Source organism: Mobula hypostoma, chromosome 19, assembly GCF_963921235.1.
Source record: "Mobula hypostoma chromosome 19, sMobHyp1.1, whole genome shotgun sequence".
Taxonomy (NCBI): Eukaryota; Metazoa; Chordata; class Chondrichthyes; order Myliobatiformes; family Myliobatidae; genus Mobula; species Mobula hypostoma.
The window spans coordinates 62492615-62514047 of record NC_086115.1 but is presented as its reverse complement, the minus strand read 5'-3'; the positions used below and the strand labels follow the sequence as shown (position 1 = coordinate 62514047).

The 21433-nt window shown below is 40.9% G+C and overlaps 1 protein-coding gene across 2 annotated transcripts in view; it reads left to right on the top strand.

Moving 5' to 3' along the window:
• The window catches only part of hspa12a (heat shock protein 12A), a 109092-nt gene that overhangs the window by 31077 nt on the left and 56582 nt on the right, over nt 1-21433 (top strand). For both annotated transcript variants that reach the window (XM_063072037.1, XM_063072036.1), the window contains exons 2-3: nt 13305-13378; nt 19102-19229. In XM_063072037.1, the coding sequence (XP_062928107.1) occupies nt 13305-13378; nt 19102-19229 (202 nt within the window). The remainder of the gene's footprint in view (nt 1-13304; nt 13379-19101; nt 19230-21433) is intronic.

Here is a 21433-nt window from a genome sequence, read left to right as displayed (position 1 = left end):
GAAAAGCAGCTGGAATTACTTCTTCTACAGTTAAGTCTAAAGAAGCAAGGAACCTTTAGTAAATTCACCCCTTTGGATCAAACTGCAGATCTTATCACTTGAATGACTTCAGATCAAAGCATGTTGATCTTTTCATTACAATATCTGCAGAGACGTGCTTGTTTAAACAGACTCCTGAATTGTCAGTAAAAGGACTTTACAAGCAACCATACAAGCTGTCAACGATATTTGAAACAGGGACCACTAAAACTAAATGAATAGCTCTATATTACCATTGGTAATGCAGAATACAGCAGGTCTGTTTCATTGGTGAGACGTATGGTAGGGGAGCTATGTGGCCTGAGTTGCAGAATGGACTAGGCCTCAGGCTGTGGGAGAGACACTAAAGGCAATGTGGAGGAGAGCAGAAGCACTGTGGGCGTGCTGGTCTGTGCTGCTTGAGGGCTGCCTTCCAATGTTCACACTGTGGAAGGCAAGCTATACTGTGTTCACCTGCGGACTGCTGTAAGCTTTTTCTTGCTGGCAGCATCCAGGCACCAGCAGTCTACGGGACATCACACTCAGGAACTTGGGCCATATTACATTTTTTTGTATGACGGTATGTTTTGTGTTGTCTTATATGAGCTATATGCGCCTTGTGCTGTGTGTGACTGTTGGTACTGTGTTTTGCACCGTGGCCCCAGAGGAACACTTTAATTTGGCTGTATTCATGTATGGTTGAATGACAATTAAACTTGAACTACTAAATTGTTCGGAATCTCAGCAATACATCTATGAATCAGAAATACAGGATATTCTTTACTTGGAAAATAAACTGGAATAAATTAATTTTCCTTCAGTCAGGATATGTGCTACATATGAAAATCTGGGAACGGGAGGTGGAGGAGATTGGAAATTGATCATTATAAATATTTTGATGGCAGGCAGGGAGAATTAGGACACTGGCATTGATGCTGGGGAAGTGAATTGAGGGGAGTCAGGAGACCGACCCTCATGTTAAGATAATTGGATTGCAGGATTGCAATTGTAAGATTTATACTTTGATGGTGTGAGTTGACTGGATCAGAATTGTAATACAGACAGTTGATTAGTGGGGCCAGAGAATGAGACAGTGACAAATCAGGGGGTGGGGTGGTTGTGACTGTGATGAAAGTCACCGGAGAGAGACTGAAGCTGGTGATATAGAAATTGAGGATGTAGGGATTGTTCTGGGTGCACTAAACATTGGACAGTGGCCGATGATCTTTGGATTATCCAATTTGCTATTCAAATAGTGTTGGTGCTTGGGAGTTGAGAGGACTGGGATACCAGTGCTGATACAGTAATTGGATAACGGTGGAAAGGCCAAGCTACCCAAGAATGCCCTGTGGTTATTGATTACAGGACAAGTTTCCTTGGCGAAAATTATTTCTAGGAAGTTCTCACTTGAAAATGCGTACTTTACCATATAGCAGGTGTTGTTTTATTTCTGAATTCTGTATTTGTTGACTCTCAGTTACTCAGATGTTTTAGCACTTGATGAGGCAATTTGATCTGATGTTAGTTTCTGACTGGACAGCATTATTGTCTGGCTTCTTGATCTCCAAGATCATAATTCATAGATGGTATGCAACTTGAACAGCAGAACTACCCTGCAAGAAGTTATCTGTAAAATCAATTATAAACTAACCTCTGCTGAAATACCTTGTCCAGAGTAAAACACATGTGGCTCTTTGATTGGCAGGGTAATTAGAGACAAAATCAATATGGTTGAATGACAGCAATGAGGTATCTATCTATGAGATTCATTCTTTTCTTTTTTCTTTCTTTTCACATCTTTTTATTGTTATATTATACTGGAAAAATAACATGAGTACATAGACGGTACACCACTTACAATGCCTCAAAAAAAATTAAAGATTGAAAAAAAATTTTGTGATAACAAAAACAAACCTACTAAGCAGAAAAGTGAGAGAAAAAGAAAGAACCCATTAGGTGTACAACCCCAGAGTCATGTGTCATACAAAAGGCTTCTAAAAATAAACATCAATCCGCCAGCAAGAAAAGAAAATATACTAAAAAATTTACAATTAGATTATGGAAAAATTATGTCAATTAACTCAAATGATAATAATGAGCAAATGAGCCCCATCTTTTCTCAAAGTCAAATAAAGGTTCAAAGGTTCGACTTCTAATTTTCTCCAAAGACATAGCATCACTTGAGAGAGCCATTGTGACAAAGTGGGAGCTGATGTATCCTTCCACTTCAACAAAATGGCCCTCCTATGAGCTTCATTATTGATTGCTCTGATCTACAATGCTGCAAGGCTGTTTGATGCTGAAGCCAAGAGCCTTGTGCCCTAAATCACTGAAGGTCTGACACCACAATAGCGTAGTTCAGTTCTGACATCATCTGTAAGGCATCTATATGTCCTCTCCATGGAATACATGGGTTTCGTCCGGGTGCTCTGGTTTCCTCCCACAGTCCAAAGATATACCCGGTAGTAGGTTAATTGGTCATTGTAAATTGTCCTATGATTAGGCTAGGATTGAATCGGGGATTACCGCATGTTTCCAGTTCCGTTTCTGAATCAAGTTCAAGTACAAGTTTAATTATCATTCAACCATACATGAATATAGCCAAATGAACCAGTGTTCCTCTGGGGCCACGGCATAAAATACTATACTAACAGCACACAGCACACTGCACGTAGCACAAATAACACACATGGTTACAATTTCAGAAAAACATATAGTCACAAAGAAAGGAAAATAATATAGCCCATGTCCTTGACTGGCATGACTGTAGCAGTGAATAGTAATATAGAATTTTGTGTCCCTTGTATGAAACATTTGCAATTCATTTGAGGTACTGCATGAAGAGGTTTTCACTTCATTCTGTCTGAAGCTGTGTCCTGGCAACTGAGTGTGAAAACCCAACTCCACTTAGAGCCAAAGCTGAGGGTGTCTCCTGCCTCAACAGACTCGTTCTGCTGGACTGAGTCAAGCTGCATTTGCACTTTAACTGGAATGTGATTACATCAGTACAGAAAAGTAAACTGCTCCCAGTTCAGAGATCTACTGAATAAAATCTGTCAAATCTCATCGGATGTTCGGCCAAGTTAAATTGCTAAAATCACTTTCCCAACTGCAACAAAATAAGTGGGTGGCAAATTTTTAGCTACAAGAAAGAAAACAAAATGTAAACGCAAGAAAGTCTGCAGATGCTGGAAATTATTGACTGTTTATTCATTTGAATAGAGGCTGCCTGACTTGGAGAGTTCCTCCAGCATTTTGTGGGTGTCGCAATAAAAGAAGTTCTATCTGTCCTTCATCAATGCGCTTATATTTTTGAACCTTTTGTTGAGGACATTGGCCATTTATCTACTTTCCTGAAATGGTGTCAAAGTTCTACAGGAATGAAACAACAAGAAACTCCAGCACAACAAGCTGATGACTTGAATACATAAAACACCAGCTGAAAGTTCCACCCTATCGTGGCACTGGCTAATCACAAGGAATGAAAGGAAACAAAGCTAGACTTTGAAAAATTACCTTGGCAATATTTATAAGAATTTACCTTTTTTTTTGCACATGAAGAATCTGGGATATTCTAGATTGTATCCTTAGATAGGCAGAGTCAAGTATTTGTGATTTTTAAAATTTGATTTAGGGTTGTAAAGGAACACGACATTGCAGATGTCGGAAGGGAGTCAGTGTGTGAATACTAAACGCTGCAGAAAGCTGTAAACTCAGCCAGCTCCATCATGGGTACTCGCCTCCCCCGCGTCCAGGATGCATTCAAAAGGCAATCTCTCAAAAAGGCAGCATTGATCATTAAGAATACCCATCACCTAAGACCAGCCCTTTCCTCAATGCCACCATCAATGAGGAGGTACAGGAGCCTGAAGACATACCACTTAGCATTTTAGGAACAGCTTCTTTCCCTCCACCACCAGATTTCTGAATGGACAATTAACCCATGTACACTACCTCACTGTCTTTTTTCTCTTTTTGCACTAATTAATATATATTTAATATGTAATTTATGTAGTTTTTGTTAATAAATAATGAGAACATGAGATATTGAGATAGGCCTTAAAGTGAGATCATTGGTTGTGGGGAAACATCTCAATGCTTGGAATGTAGTTATCCCCTTTTATTCATGAGCCTGATGGCTAAGGGGTAGTGACTGTTCTTCAACCTAATTGTGCGAGTTCTGAGGCTCTTGTATTTTCAACCTGACGGCAGCATTGAGAAGAGAGCACTGCCTGGGTGGTGGGTTCCGTAATGACCAAGGTTGCTTTCTTGTGACAGCGTTTCATGTATATGTGTGCATGTGTATGTATGTGGAGTATCAGTGTCCAGGATGTGTGTGTATCTGGGCACCTGCGTGGATATAAATTCACATCCATGTATACACTAGTGCATAACAAGACAATGCATCTGTGCACCCTTCAAAATCTGGCAAGATATACATTCTTTATTTGTGATTCTCTTTTAATAACTTTTCTTTGGACAAATTTCTGACTTTGAGTGTCTCAGCTGTGACAGTAAAATTTGAAAGTATTTATTTCCTGTGACTATTATCTGAGCTAGTTCTGGAGTCTAAACGAGTTCTTTAATCAAATTAATAATAATTTCACAGTATTTTGTTTAGTTAATTAAAAACACACCCAATGAATAGCGAGTAATTTCATGGCTTGCTCCATCCTCTAAAAGGCAATTTCTATTGATTGCATTGAATGAAAATAATTGCTATTTGTGATCAAAAGGATAATGTTTAAATAGGTATTTGTTTTAGCCAATTAGTTAACATTCTTCTGAGAAACAAAAAGAACTAACTGACTGCTTGTATTGCAAGTAATTAGTTTTTCATTTCCTATTCATGAATGGCAGTCGAAACACGATAATCATTAAAATGCGACTGGAATTTGAAGAACATTATTTAACTAACACCTTTTGGGAAAATAGCTGAAATCATATGGAATTGTGAAACGATCAGGAATGATCAAAACACATGATTGAGAAAGACTAAGCCTTCCATACACCACTCTATTGTTTTGTGAGTTTTGTTTCATGGGGTTAATTGGAATCGCCTAAAATAATGATGTCAGGCTAAATTCAGTTAATCGGATTTTAGTTAGAGAACTTCTGATCTTGGGACGCGTTAAATATAGCCATATAACCATATAACAATTACAGCATGGAAACAGGACATCTCGGCCCTTCTAGTCCATGCTGAACTCTTACTCTCACCTAGTCCCACCGACCTGCACTCGGCCCATAACCCTCCATTCCTTTCCTGTCCATACAGCTATCCAATTTAACTTTAAACGACAACATCGAACCTGCCTCAACCACTTCTGCTGGAAGCTCGTTCCACACAGTTACCACTGTCTGAATAAAGAAGTTCCCCCTCATGTTACCCCTAAACTTTTGCCCTTTAACTCTCAACTCATGTCCTCTCGTTTGAATCTCCCCCAATCTCAATGGAAAAAGCCTATCCACGTCAACTCTATCAATCCCCCTCATAATTTTAAACACCTCTATCAAGTCCCCCCTCAACCTTCTACACTCCAAAGAATAATCAGGCAACATATCAGTAAATCTTCTCTGTACTTTCTCAATTTTATTGACATCTTTCCTATAATTCGGTGACCAGAACTGTACCCAATACTCCAAATTTGGCCTTACCAATGCCTTGTACAATTTCAACATTACATCCCAACTCCTATACTCAATGCTCTGATTAATAAAGGCCAGCATACCAAAAGCTTTCTTCACCACCCTATCCACATGAGATTCCACCTTCAGGGAACTGTGCACCATTATTCCTAGATCCCTCTGTTCTACCACATTCTTCAATGCCCTACCATTTACCATGTATGTCCTATTTTGATTAGTCCAACCAAAATGTAACACCTCACATTTATCAGCATTAAACTCCATCTGCCGTCTTTCAGCCCACTCTTTTAACTGGCCTAAATCTCTCTGCAAGCTTTGAAAACCTACTTCATTATCCACAACGCCACCTATTTTAGTATCATCTGCAGACTTACTGATCCAATTTACCACCCCATCATCCAGATCATTAATATATATGACCAACAACATTGGACCCAGTACAGATCCCTGAGGCACACCGCTACACACTGTCCTCCAATCTGACACACAGTTATCCATCACTACTCTCTGGCATCTCCCATCCAGCCACTACTGAATCCATTTTACTACTTTGATATTAATACCTAACGATTGAACCATCCTTACTAACCTTCCGTGTGGAACCTTGTCAAAGGTCTTACTGAAGTCCATATAGACAACATCCACCACTTTACCCTCGTCAACTTTCCTAGTAACCTCAGCAAAAAATTCAATAAGATTTGTCAAACATGACCTTCCATGCACAAATCCATGTTGACTGTTCCTAATCAGACCCTGTCTATCCAGATAATTATATATACCATCTCTAAGAATACTTTCCATCAATTTACCCAACACTGACGTCAAACTCACAGGCCAATAATTTACTCTTAGAACCCTTTTTAAACAATGGAAGCACATGAGCAATACGCCAATCCTCCGGCACCATCCCCGTTTCTAATGACATTTGAAATATCTCTGTCAGAGCCCCTGCTATTTCCACAGTAACTTCCCTCAAGGTCCTAGAGAATATCCTGTCAGGACCCAGAAACTTATCCACTTTTATATTCCTTAAAAGCGCCAGTACTTCCTTTTTTTTAATCGTCATACTTTCCATAACTACCCTTCTTGTTTCCTTTACCTTACAGAATTCAATATCCTTTTCCTTAGTGAATACCGAAGAAAAGAAATTGTTCAAAATCTCCCCCCATCTCTTTTGGCTCCGCACATAGCAGTCCACTCTGATTCTCTAAGGGACCGATTTTATCCCTCACTATCCTTTTGCTATTAATATAACTGTAGAAACGCTTTGGATTTATTTTCACCTTTCTTGCTAAAGCAGCCTCGTATCTTCTTTTAGCTTTTCTAATTCTTTCTTAAGATTCTTTTTACATTCTTTATATTCCTCGAGCACCTCATTAACTCCAATGTCACTATATCCCAGAACCTGAATGTTAAGCAGAAAAGGTAAGGTTCTATAGCCTAAGTTTGTTACTAGTTTTTATTGCTTCTTTTCTGATCCTTCCGAGAAGTTTCTAGCAATTTCTGTAATTCAGAAGACCAGCCAGGAATGAAGGGAAGAAGCTGCCCACAAGTGTATCTGCAGGGTAGCCGCGAGTGGGAATGGGTTGGAGATGGGGTGATGTGGGAGGTGGAGATAAAAACTCTATGTGGGTACAGGGATAGAATGGGTTCAGACTTCTGTTATTAGAAACTTGGCACAGCAGAACTTGGATCTTAAGGAGGCTAAAGGCAACAATAGAGCCATGAGAAACAGCACAAAGATTTCCTGGATTCTTTGCTCTGATAATTCCAGAATTTCTTCCTGATCCTGGGTCAGACTCCAGATACTGTGGTACTGACTCTAAAGCTTTGCTATGTCAACAAAGACTCCAGCAAGCTTCTACAGATGTACAGTGGAGAGCATTCTGACTGGCTGCATCGCAGCTTGCTATGGAGATCCTAATGCACAGGATTGAAAGAGGCCGCAAAGGGTTGTAGATTCATCAGATACTACACGGGCATAAGCCTCCTCCGATCAAAAAGTGACACCTTAAGAATGCAGCATTCATTTTTAAAGACCCTCACTATCTGGTACATACCTTCTCATTACAACCATCAGGAAGGAAGTACAGGAGTCTGAAGACCCACACTCAATGTTTTAGGAACAACTTCTTCCCCACTGAATGAACCTATCAACATGACTTCTATTCCCCTTTTTGCTATTTATCTTTATACTGCAACTTATAATAATTTATGTTTTGCCACAAAATAACACATTTCATGTCGTGTTTATGATAAAGTTGGTTCTGATTCTGACTCAGATACAGGTCAACAGAATGGACGTTCTTGGGTAATAGCAAAGGTGCTCCAAGACAAGTCGGTAACAGGTCAAGTGCTGATGGGCAGATTTCTGGTATCATAGTCATAGTAGTCATAGTCATAGTCATACCTTATTGATCCCGGGGGAAATTGGTTTTCGTTACAGTTGCACCATAAATAATAAATAGTAATAGAACCATAAATAGTTAAATAGTAATATGTAAATTATGCTAGTAAATTATGAAATAAGTCCAGGATCAGCCTATTGGCTCAGGGTGTCTGATCCTCCAAGGGATGATGGCCACAGGCAGGAATGACTTCCTATGACGCTCTGTGTTGCATCTCGGTGGAACGAGTCTCTGGCTGAATGTACTCCTGTGCCCAACCAGTCCATTATGTAGTGGATGGGAGACATTGACCAAGATGGCATGCAACTTGGACAGCATCCTCTTTTGCCTTCAGTGGTATTCCTGTGATAAAGGTCTATAGCACAGGTAAGCCTGGGACAGATTTCAGTTCCGCATGTGTTCCTATGGTTTTGTGGTGGAGAAGTTGATGGTGAAGCTTTTATTCCTGTACAGCTGTCCATGAGGTGAATATAGTTTCTTCTTATGAACCTTAGCTTTTGTGCTTAACATTCAGGTTCTGGGATATAGTGACATTGTCACCCTGTAAGGCCTGCACAGGTAGGCACCTCCCAGTTTCCACCCAGCTAGCAGGAGTCACATTTCCAACACATCACCTGTAGCCTATTTAAACACAGTTTTCAACCATAGTCCTTTGTTCACCCATTGAACCAGTCAGCCTCAAACTTGTTAGCTTCTTGTGTTAAGTATCGGCTCTCTCTTGTTTTCTGGCCTCTCGTAATTTGTTACTTCGCAATTTATTATTGAAGTTAGTTATCACTCACTGTTAAATCATCTCTGCTGCTCTGTGTTTGGGTCAAGCCTACATTTCTTGACACAGCCAGCAAATCCTGAGATTGGAGTATAGTGATAATGACATATTGAGCTTGGTACCTAAGCCTTGGTAACTTGCAGAAGGGCATCCTTTAGACGGGTTTCCACGATACACAGTTCACAGCTGGTGGAAGAAATGAAACGAGGTACCTATCAGCCAAACAATTCTGTGCAGCTTGTTACCAAGCTTTATATTTTATACATGAGCTGCTCCTGCTCAGGGAAGTGGAAATTTATTTACTTATTTAGAGATACAGCTGGGAATAGGCCCTTTTGAACCTTCAAGCTGAGTCATCCAGCAACCCGAGAATCCTGATTTAACCATAACCTGATCAGGGGACAATTTACAATGACCAATTAACCCAGCCGAGATGTCTTTGAACTGTGGGAGGAAACTGGAGCACCTGAGGAAAACGCACACATTTCACGGGGAGGACACCTCTCAGAGGATGCTGGGATTGAACTCTGAACTCTGACACCCAGAGCTGTAATAGCATTGCACCAACCTCTACAGTGGCACCCAATAAATAATTCTATCATACTCTTAGTTGTAGGTCTAGATATTCCTGCTGGGGTGTGTGTGTGTGTGTGTGTGTGTGTGTGTGTGTGTGTGTGTGTCACTTATCAGCAGAAGAGAGCTGAGTGGCTCTAGTAAAGCACAAACTTGCCAGTGTTGGGGTGATATCAACAATACTTTGTCCTGGGTCCTAGATCTTCCTATCCTGGCACCAGCCTGGGAATCTGTTGGGAAGTAAGTACTTGTATTTAACTTTGTAGTCCCTTTCACCTTCACTGCCTCTATCATACTATATTCCCCCATCACGAGCTCTGTTCTAACCAACTTTTCCACAACCACCAGCCTGTCCATAAAGCATCTCCCCACCCTTTCCTGATTCCTTCCTATTGAAAGTGTTGGGTCCAGTTTTCCTTTTCTCCTGAGAAAATTCCACTGGTGCTGATTCTCCCTCTGACCCAATTCATCAATCCCTCCCTTGCTCCCAGCTTTCTATTTTCCCTCTCCCTCTCGTTGGCCATTAACCACCAAGTTTTTTCTCCCTTCTTCTTGAGCCCCATCACCCCTACTGGGGCACAAGCCGCTGACAGCAGCTAGCTGGAGTCCTCTGTGCTGGGCTAGTCTTTCAAATCTCTCCAGGTGTAGCCCATCTGCTTGGTGTATCCTTCCTCGCTAAGAGCTTCTGTTCAGGTTTCTGTAGCTCTGGGTTTTTAGACCCATTTCCAGCCCTCCTCCTTTTTCACCCAGGCGTGGCAGATTTTCTTTTCCCACTTCACACAGAACATCAAATGCTGGTCTCCCGCTCCTGATTCCCTCCATCCCACCACATGCCAAGCTTCATTACCTGCCCCTGCCCCCCACTCCTGCACTGACGTAACCTGGCCTTCACAGCTTGGCCCCAGGAAAGAAAAAAATCCTCAACAGGCAACATTTTCGGCAAAGAACCAGTGATCAAAATAGTCATCTAGTGTGATCTTCAGGAGAGTATTATGAAACACTGTTCTTTGTAAGGGGATGTTAGGATGGAAAGTGTGGCCAAATGGTCAGATTTTAGGAAAAGAAAAAGAGCTAGAGTGACAGAAAACCTTAGGGATGGAATACCTGAGCTTAGACTACTGAAAGTGGATGGGAGTTCCAACTCTGACAAGTGACTGCACTGCTATATGGTGGAATGATTAAAGCTGGCAATTAAGATCCTCCATTTTATAATACTTCTGGGTATTCAACAACAATTAGTCTATTGTTGTATTTGTGCCTGCATTTAGTTCGGGATTGATCTCATAAAATGTTATAAAGCAGACATTTCTTGTATTTGGATAGGATTCAAAAATTAGTCCTTGATTATAACACATTCGCAACATTTATAGATGTACTGTACAATATATGGAATATAGAAATAATATCATGCTAGGCATCCAAATGAAATTTGGTCGGAGTATACCAATAAAGTACCATGCTGTTGATACTACATGACCAGTTCTGCATTGGCAAGCAGCCTTTATTTTATCTCTTTGACCAAATCAATTCAAATCAAAAATTTAATTCAAGTTTAGTTAGCAATCAACCATACATGAATACACCTAAGTGAAACAGTATTCCTTGTGACTAAGATGCAAAACGTACACAGGACACTCAAAATAGCCAGAAAAGAAAGCAATCACACAAAATAAAAACACATATATAGTCCAAGACCCTGACAAGTCCTGCAAATTGATTGTACAGATTCCTGGCAGGGTGCAGCCACTGCAATCCTGCCTGTCATGTCACTGATCAAACACTGGAGGCAGCACCGACTGGGGAGGCCAGACATCAGGCGACACTATTTCCAGCATCTCTCTCCTGGACTGCAGCAGGCAAACCTGCAGCTTGAGGCCGAGTCTTCGCTATAACTGAGATGAACAATTGAGATGAAACAGCTTTTTGGAAAGGATTCTTTCTAAAACAAAGTAATCTATCTTAATAATTTTAAAAACTATATTTATAAGAATAAACCATTCAATGCCTTTTGATTCTTTACGCTCCTAGTCAATGCTTTTCATACTATTCTATTATATTTATGCGCAGCTGCCCACTCTGGGATGGTGTACTATCTACGACAATAATTGAGAGGCTTCCCCCACTCAGCTCCTCTCTCTTCTGTAGGAGACGAATCCTGCTCTGTGGTCCTTCCCCACTGAGCCCTTGTGGTGGCTGCACCAAGCTTCAGTGCATTCCTCAGCATGTATGCCTGCAGTCTGGAATGTGCCAGTCAGCAGCATTCCTCCAGGGTCATCTCAATGTGCTGGAAGACCAAAGGACATCTTTCACTGAAAGGATTTTGTTCTGTCTCTGGTTTTCTCTCATCCTGTAACCCTCCAGAGGGCACTGGCTCCCACAAAGCCCCCTATTAAATACAGCAGTGTCACTGTATCGGACTATTTGGCTTAGAATAGCTTCACAGCTGAAGAGATGCCTAATTTAAACATGTCCACTTTGCAGCAAGCTCATTAGATTGCAATCATCCTATTTGTTTCGTAAACTCAGCTTCCACAATTATAATTCTCAAATTTAAATTGCTTTGAAACAAATTTTGTAATTAAACTAAATTGGCAAACTTTTCACAAGGGCTGGGTTGCATTCAGGATGATGAATACTGTATATAAACTGGTTTCTTTGTTATAAGTAGAAAAAACATATTTCTTTAGAATGGATGAAATTCATATGAACTGAATGATGAAGGTTGAAATGTTCAAAAATCCCCATAAGAAAAAGTTCATTACTATTCATTCAGATCACTCGCAAAGGCCACTTTAAAGAGAATGGTGACAGGAAACACGCTATTATATTTCTCCAGCTTCAAAGACATCAGTGTGAAACTGAGATCCACACTCAGGAAGCATTTGTGTCTCTTAATCCTTTAGTCACAGTTTGCAGTACTGAAGCCTTTTACTTAGTTAACAACTCCAGTGAGCTTAAAGAATAGATTGTTGGTTACTTTTAGCATTTTACTTTCCTTATAATTAAATTCACATTCTAGAAGATGATGCCCAAAGGTATTTTCTTTTTTACAATATATTGACAGAAATATCTTTGCTGTGGTCTGCCAATGGGAAGGATGCAACCCCTTCACCTCGAAAAACAAGTTGCATCCAAATGCTTGCACTTTGCAGCTACAGGCAGACAAATGATAGGCCTCCATTTTTATAGAGTTTCTGATTCGCCCATGGTTCAAAAAAATAGAACCCAAGAAGGGGAAAAAAACAAGAGAAGATTTTGTGAAAATGTTCTAGACCAGTGTTTCATTATGTAATGAAACACAATGAAAGCACATAAAATGCCATAAAGATTTGTGTCCATTTAAAAAAAATCAGTGCTCTTTAATACCTTGTTATTTGTATTTGAAAGTCAGATTTATTTATAGTTGCCACTTTTACTTTTATTGTGGTGTGATTGATTATCTCAATCTAGCCATGTAATACACATTTCTCCTGATTTGAATTGGTTGAGATTATTTACCTTGAGATCATTTTTGTAGCAACCTCATTTGTTAAAAGATAGTACTGTGATGTGACTATGACAACATGGTTGCCAGAGCAATTCAATTTCAATTCAGATATTTGAGTAATTGATATAAGAACCAAATCTGAGATACATCTCAAACATTGTATGCAGCTAAAATAAAAAGATAATGTGATGGAAAAGCACAGCAGGTGTATCAATATCTATAACAAGAGATTATAGTGAAGCTTCATCCAATGATATTTTACTGACATTCACTCAAATATAATAAAAACAATTATTGTTCAAATATTTGTAAGTAAATGAGAATAAACTGTTTTGTGTTGTATATGAATAAATGTTTTCTGAACACTCTTCAATAATTTTAATGCTTATCTTCTTGACAGAAAATGCCTATTCATCACCAGCTAAAAGCGTGGGAGATCCTGGCATCACTCCACTCAGCCCTTCAGTGTCTCCGGTAAGATAATCTGTTTCTTCCCTACAAATTTCTTGCATTCCTTTTGATAAATTATTACTATTTGAGATATCTATCAGAGCAGAATTAATAGCCAGTGAGATTGTAAGTAACATTGCCAATATCAGAGGATTTACTTCATGATATCTTAACCTGACATAATGATTTAGATTTTTTCCCCAAATTTGCATTTGGTTGAAATCCTTTATTTAATCTTTATTCCCAGATTTAATCACTTGCTTTCCATGACTTCAGCAGTCTAAAGCACAAGCTTCAGAAATTCCCACCTCAATTTTGGTATCTCTGTCTCTCCTACTTTCAAACATACATTAAAATCTGATTTTTGTGATAATTTGTGGGTGTTGGCGCGTGGCCAAATGGTTAAGGTGTTTGTCTAGTGATTTGAAGGTCGCTAGTTCGAGCCTTGGCTGAGGCAGCGTGTGTGTCCTTGAGCAAGGCACTTAATCACACATTGCTCTGCGATGACACCGGTGCCAAGCTGTATGGGTCCTAGTGCCCTTGGACAACATCAGTGGCATGGAGAGGGGAGACTTGCAGCATGGGCAACTGCCGGTCTTCCATACAACCTTGCCCAGGCCTGCACGCTGGAAACCTTCCAAGGCGCAAATCCATGGTCTCATGAGACTAACGGATGCCTGTATAATTGTAGGTTGAGTCAGTGGTGAGCAAAGCAAATGCAATGTTTGCATTCATTTTGAGAGGACAAGAACATGAAGCTTTATAAGGCACTGGAGTATTGTGAGCAGTATTGGGCCCCTTATTTAAGAAAGGATGTGTTGATGTTGAAGAAGGTTCAGCCGAAGTTCAGGAGAATGGTTCCAGGAATGAAAGGTTCATCGTATGTAAAGCAATTGATGGCTCTGGACCTTTACTTACTGGAACTTAGAAGGATGATGGGGGATCTCATTAAAACCTATTGAATATTAAAAGGCTAGATAGAGTGGATGTGGAAAGGATGTTACCTACAGTTGGGGAGTCTAGAACCAGAGGGCACAGCTTAAGAATAGAGGAACGTCCATTTTGAATGGAATTGAAGAGGAATTTCTTTAGCCAGAGGATAGTGAATCATTGGGTGTACTTAAGATGGAGTTTGATAGGTTCCTTATTAGTCAGGACATGAAAGGTTATGGGGAGCATGCAGGAGGTTAGGGTTGAGAGGGAACTGGATCAACCACGATGAAGTGACAGAACAGATTTGATGGGCCAAATGGCCTAATTCTACTCTTATGTCTTATGGTCTTATGGACATTTTAGGGCTAAACACTTCATCAATACTGGAAAGGAAGGGGGAAGAAACTGGGATAGGAAGGTGGGGGAAGGGAACAAATACAAAGTGGCAGATGATAAGTGAAGCCAGGTAGGTGAGTGGGGAAGAGAGATGAAGTGAGAAGCTAGGAGGTAGTAGGTGGAAACGGTAAAGGGCTGAGAAAGAAGGAATCTGATGGGCGAAGATAATGGATCATGGTAGAAAGAGAATGAGGAGGGGCACCAAAGGGAGGTGATAGAGTGTGAGGAAGAGGGGCAAGGGGAGAACCAGAATGGGGAATGGAAAAAGAGAAGAGGGGGAGGGGGAGAAATTCCTGGAAGTTAGAGTAATCGATGGTCATGCCATCAGGTTGGAGGCAACCCATACAGAATATGAGGTGTTGCTTTTCATTGATGAGGTGGTCTCATGACAGTAGAGAAGGCCATGGATTTATAATTGTACAATATACCAATCTTTATAATATTGACAGATCTGCATAGTGAAAATGGTTATATGTTTGAACATAAACTGGTACAAACTCTTTACCCCATCATGTAACTAGTGTCTATGCGGTGTCCATGATTTTGATACAAATCAGTTTTACAAGGGTGTCTTAAACACGAAATACTCTGCAGATGCTGGGGTCAATGCAATACTCACAACATGCTGGAGGAACTCAGCAGGTTGGGCAGCATCAGTGGAAATGATGAGTCGACGTTTCGGGCCAGAACCCTTTGTAAGGACTGAAGAGGGAAGGGGCAGAGGTCCTATAAAGAAGGTGGGGGGAGGGTGGGAAGGAGAAGGCTGGTAGGTTCCAGGTGAAAAACCAGTAAAGAAAAAGGCAAAAGGATGGGGAAGGGAAGCAGGGAGGGGATAGGCAGGAAAGGTGAAGAAGGAATAGGGGAAAACACAATGGGTAGTAGAAGGAGGTGGAACCATGAGGGAGGTTGTTTACAGAGAGGCCTTTATAGGGCCTCTGCCCCTTACCTCTTCAGTCCTGACGAAGGGTTCTGGCTTGGAACATTGACTGTTCGTTTCCACGGATGCTGCTCGACCTGCTGAGTTTCTCCAGCGTGTTGTGAGTGTTACAAGGGTGCCCTTCTCTGAGTCACCTTGGTAATGAGGGAAATTATGTCATCTGGAAGGCAACAAGAAAGACTGATGGAATTCTGTACTTCCACGAAATAAAACTTCCTGGGATGTCAAAAGCTGCCAAATGTATTTCTTTCCACAACCCCCCGCCCCCCCCCCCACAACCTCAAGACATATCAAAACACTTTCTTCTTCCTCTATTCCCCACTTCTTTATTTTACCTCTCCTCATTTGCCTGTCACCTCTTCCAGGGATCCCCCCACTTCCCTTTCCGCTTTGGCATTTCTCCTCTCCTATCAGATTCCTTCTTCTCCAGCCAGTTATCTTTACCATACACCTGGCTTCTCCTATCACCTTCTGGCATGTCCTCCTTACCATTTCCCCATCTTTTTATTCTGGCATCTTCCCCCTTCGCCTTCAGTCCTGAAGAAGGGTCTCGGCCCGAAACGTCGCCTGTTTATTTATTTCAGTCTGGTAACAGGCCCTTCTGGCCCATCAAGCCTGCACAGCCCAATTACGGTCAAATAACCTACTTGTTATTGTCATACGTACCAAGGTACTGTGAAAAGCTTGTCTTGCATAATATTCATACAGATGAATTCAACAGTGTAACAGTGTAAGAAAAAAAACAATGAAAGACTGCAGAATAAAGTGCCACAGTTACAAAGAAAATGCAGTGCAGGTAGACAAGCTTCAAGATTTTAACAAGGGAGTTTGTAAGGTCAAGCGTCCATCTATCACAGTGGGGACCGTTAAATAGTCTTATAACAGTGGGATAGGAGCTGACCTTGACTATGGTAGATTGTAGATTGGCTTATTGCTTATTTTGTTCCTTTGTTTAAAAAGGGTTCTAAGAGTAAACCTAGCAATTATCGGCCTGTGAATTTGACGTCAACGGTGGGTAAATTGATGGAAAGTGTTCTTAGAGATGGAATATATATGTTTGTAATTATCTAGCTAGACAGGGTCTGATTAGGAACTGTCAACATGGATTTGTGTGTGGAAGGTCATGTTTGACAAATCTTATTGAATTTTTTGAAAAGGTTACTAGGAAAGTTGACGAGGGTAAAGCGGTGGATGTTGTCTATATGGATTTCAGTAAGGCCTTTGACAAGGTTCCACACGGAAGGTTAGTTAGGAAGGTTCAGTCGTTAGTTATTAATATTGAAGTAGTAAAATGGATTCAGCAGTGGCTGGATGAGAGATGGCAGAGAGTAGTGGTGGATAATTGAGTGTCAGATTGGAGGACGGTGTGTAGTGGTGTGCCTCAGGAATCTGTACTGGGCCGAATGTTGCTTGTCTATTATATTAATGATTCGGATGATGGGGTGGTAAATTGGATTAGTAAGTATGCAGATGATACTAAGGTAGGTGGAGTTGTGGATAATGAAGTAGGTTTTCAAAGCTTGCAGAGAGATTTAGGCCAGTTAGAAGAGTGGGCTGAAAGATGGCAGATGGAGTTTAATGCTGATAAATGTGAGGTATTACATTTTGGTAGGACTAATCAAAATAGGACATACATGGTAAATGGTAGGGCATTGATGAATGCAGTAGGACAGAGGGATCTAGGAATAATGGTGCATAGTTCCCTGAAGGTGGAATCTCATGTGGATAGGATGGTGAAGAAAGTTTTTGGTATGCTGGCCTTTATAAATCAGAGCATTGAGTATAGGAGTTGGGATGTAATGTTGAATTTGTACAAGGCATTGGTAAGGCCAAATTTGGAGTATTGGGTACAGTTCTGGTCTCCAAATTATAGGAAAGATGTCAACAAAATTGAGAGAGTATGGAGATGATTTACTAGAATGTTACCTGGGTTTCATCTCCTAAGTTACAGAGAAAGGTTGAACAAGTTGGATCTTTATTCTTTGGAGCGTAGAAGGTTGAGGGGGGACTTGATAGAGGTATTTAAAATTATGAGGGGGATAGATAGAGTTGACATGGATAGGCTTTTTCCATTGAGAGTGGGGGAGATTCAAACAAGAGGACATGAGTTGAGAGTTAAAGGACAAAAGTTTAGGGGTAACATGAGGGGGAACTTCTTTACTCAGAGAGTGGTGGCTGTGTGGAACGAGCTTCCAGCAGACGTGGTTGAGGCAGGTTCGATGTTGTCATTTAAAGTTAAATTGGATAGATATATGGACACGAAAGGAATGGGGGATTATGGGCTGAGTGCAGGTCGGTGGGACTAGGTGAGAGTAATAGTTCTGCACAGACTAGAAGGGCGGAGGTGGCCTGTTTCTGTGCTGTAATTGTTATATGGTGGCTTGTGTTCTCAGGTTTTTATACCATCCATATGATGGGAGGTTCAAAGGAGAGAATGTCAAAGGAGGGTGTGGTCTTTGATTATGTTTTACTGAGAAAGTGAGAAGTGTAGGCAAAGTTCATAAAGTGGAGGCTGGTGTCTATGTTATTGCAGATGTGGGCGGAGCAATTGGCACACCAAGCTACAAAGCATCCAGATAGGATACATTCAGTGTTGCAGCAATAAAGATTAGTAAGGGTCAATAGAAACATACCAAATTTCTTGAGCCTCCTGCAGAAGTAGAGGCACTGGTGAGCTTTGTTGGCCATGGCATCTATGAAGTTGGTCCATGAGGGACTATTGGTGATGTTCACACCTTTCAATCTCTTGACCTCAGTACTATTGATGTAAACAGGAGCACGTGCTCTGGCCCCTTCCTGAAGTCGATAAAGAGCTCTTTTTGTTTTGCTGACATTGAGAGAAAGGTTGTCGTCATGACACCATAAACCTAGGCTCTCCATCTCCTTCCTATACTCTGACTCATGAGTTATGGTGCACTGCAGTGGTGTCATCTCCAAATCTAAATACTGTAGTGAGAGCAGAATCTGGCCACTCGGACATGTTTGCATAGGGAGTCGGGTAGGAGTGGGGTTGAAACAGCAGTTTTGTGGGGCACCCGCTGTGTTGTATGACATGAGTGACCATGGTCCTTGGAAAATTTTTCCACAGAAGTGGTTTGCCATTGCCACCTTCTGAGGTGCCCACCTGCATTTAAACACACAAAGAATGAACCATTCTGAGAATCATTTCGTGTATCAAGGACACTGGTCAGAACTCTCATTACGTAACTGCAGAGGAGATTATATTATCATTTATGTTTGTTCCATTGCTTCACAGACATTCTGATCTGTCCTTAAAACTAGCTTTTGACACTTAACAATTCAAGAAAAGATAGATTTTAATGCCAGAATGTGTTTCATAATCCATAAAATGAAGTGTTACTATTTTGATAGTAATTATAATGAAGCAAATCATTTTAATATAATTCTATCAGCAAGCAATGTTAACAAAGATGAAGATAGCGTGGGTTAAAAATGATCTCAAAGATATTTCTTCTTACAGAAAGACTCAGAACAAGCTGTGTCCTTGCACCACTCGTATGTCGTGGTGGTGGCTATTGATTTTGGCACAACTTCCAGTGGATATGCCTACAGCTTCGCTAGGGACCCCGAGTGCATTCACATCATGAGGTAAGAGCTGCAATGCAGAGGTACTGCTGATGATCAGCTTGTTTCTCCTATGACATCGCTGTTAATAGTCCCAGACAGGGGAAGAATTGTCAATAATAGAAGCCTTCCAGGAGTACCAGGGAATCCACTCATTTAAATGTTTAATGCGTGAAATGGTGTTCTTATTTTCTTGTTGAAAACAGAAACATTTCTCAGGTAATTAAAATAAATGCAGATGGGTGTCTGTTCGACACAGCAAAAGAAAATAATTTTGAAAGAAAACAACAGGAATTCTGCAGATGCTGGAAATTCAAGCAACACACATCAAAGTTGCTGGTGAACGCAGCAGGCCAGGCAGCATCTATAGGAAGAGGCGCAGTCGACGTTTCAGGCCGAGACCCTTCGTCAGGACTAACTTTTCACATGAAGTTTAAATAATTTTGAAAGACGTGTTTTCTGACACCTCCTAAAATCTAGGAAGTTTAAACTGCTGAGTGCAAATGATATTTTTACACCAAACACCCTGCTTTCCAGAATTTCTAAGTTCAAAGTACGAAGTACACACACATGACCGTATACGAGCCTGAGATTCATTTTCATGCAGGCATTGACAGTAACTATAAGAAACACAATAGAATCAATGAATGACCACACCCGACAGGGCAGGCAGCAACCAATGTGCAAAAAAAAACCAAGCTGTGCAAATACAAAAAGAAAGAGAAAAAGCAATATAATAATGATAATAAATAAGCAATAAGTATTGAGAACATAAGATGAAGGATCCTTGAAAGTGAGTCCATTGGTTGTGGGAACAGTTCAGTGTTGGGGCAAGTGAAGTTAGTTGAAGTTATCCCCTCTGGTTCAAGAGCCTGACAATTGAGGGATAATAACTGGAAGTGGATGGAAGAATAAATTGAGAAATAAACAAGGAAAACCAACATGTAAAGGCCATCATCACATGAAGTTTTAATTCTCCCTTCACCTTTCTGAAATTATTGCCGAAATATATGAATTTTTCCACGTAACTTGAAACTGGAAGCCGTGGTGTTTGCTTTCCCACTTTGGTTTTTATAACTGCTTTCCTTGCACACTGCAATCTCTGATACCAAATAAATATTAATGAGAGAAAACTAGGAAAAAGATTTTGATGCGGTGTGCTATCAAAGTATCTGACTCAAAGGTACATTTAGTGTCAGAGAAATGTATACAATATACATTGTGAAATTCTTTTTCTTCACAACCATCCACGAAAACGGAAGAGTGCCCCAAAGAATGAATGACAGTTAAATGTTAGAACCCCAATGTCCCCCCAAGTTCCCCCCTCCCATGCACAAGCAGCAGCAAAGCAACAACTCCCCCCTCCTCCACCAGCAAAGAAAAAGCATTGGCGTCCTGCACTGAGCACTCAAGTGCGCAGTAAAGCATCAATAAAGACACAGACTTGCAGTATCCCAAAGACTACTCATTCAGCCAGTAATTCAACACACCGCAGCCTCTCTTGCTCCCTAATACAGGAAAAAGAGGTGTCCCTGTTTCACAGTGAGAGGGGAGACATACCAAGCAACTCGCTGATTTACGATGTTAAAAGTCTGTTGTGTCTCTTTTTCCGAGCTCTGTGCCCAAAGAACTCTGCTCTCAGGGCACATAACCAGCTTGCTGCTTTCGATCTCCTGTGCACTCCCATGACACACCAGATTCCTGCGGAGGCACCAGCCTCAAGTCCACCCACCTCCAGAACCACAAAACTCCAAAACCCCGAAGGCATGCTAGTCTTCTAGGCCACGTCCTTGGGATATCAAATAGTGGCCAGTCGTGAGACCCCGAGAGCGGGTCCCATTCCCGCAAAGAACCGGTCAGCATGCAACTCCAGGCCAGTGTCTTCAAAAGAACCCCAAAAAGGAAAAATAGAGATATTAAAGATAGAAATGGAGCTGTTTCCAAGGGTGCAAGCAAAGGAGTTGCCGTTAGGCACCATTGTCTGCTAAGCTCCACCTCCAAATTGTGCGTGTGATAGGGTTTCAGCATAGCACTTGAAAGAGAAAAGATTAAAGGTTGGCTTTATTTGTCACATCTACATCAAAACATTGAAACATACAAGGAGGTATGTCATTTGCATCAAATTAAATCAGAGGATTGTGCTGGAGTCAGCCAGCAAGTTGCCATGCTTCTGCTGCCAACATAGCTTGCTGACAACTTTAATGCCAACTGTACATCTTTGGAATGTG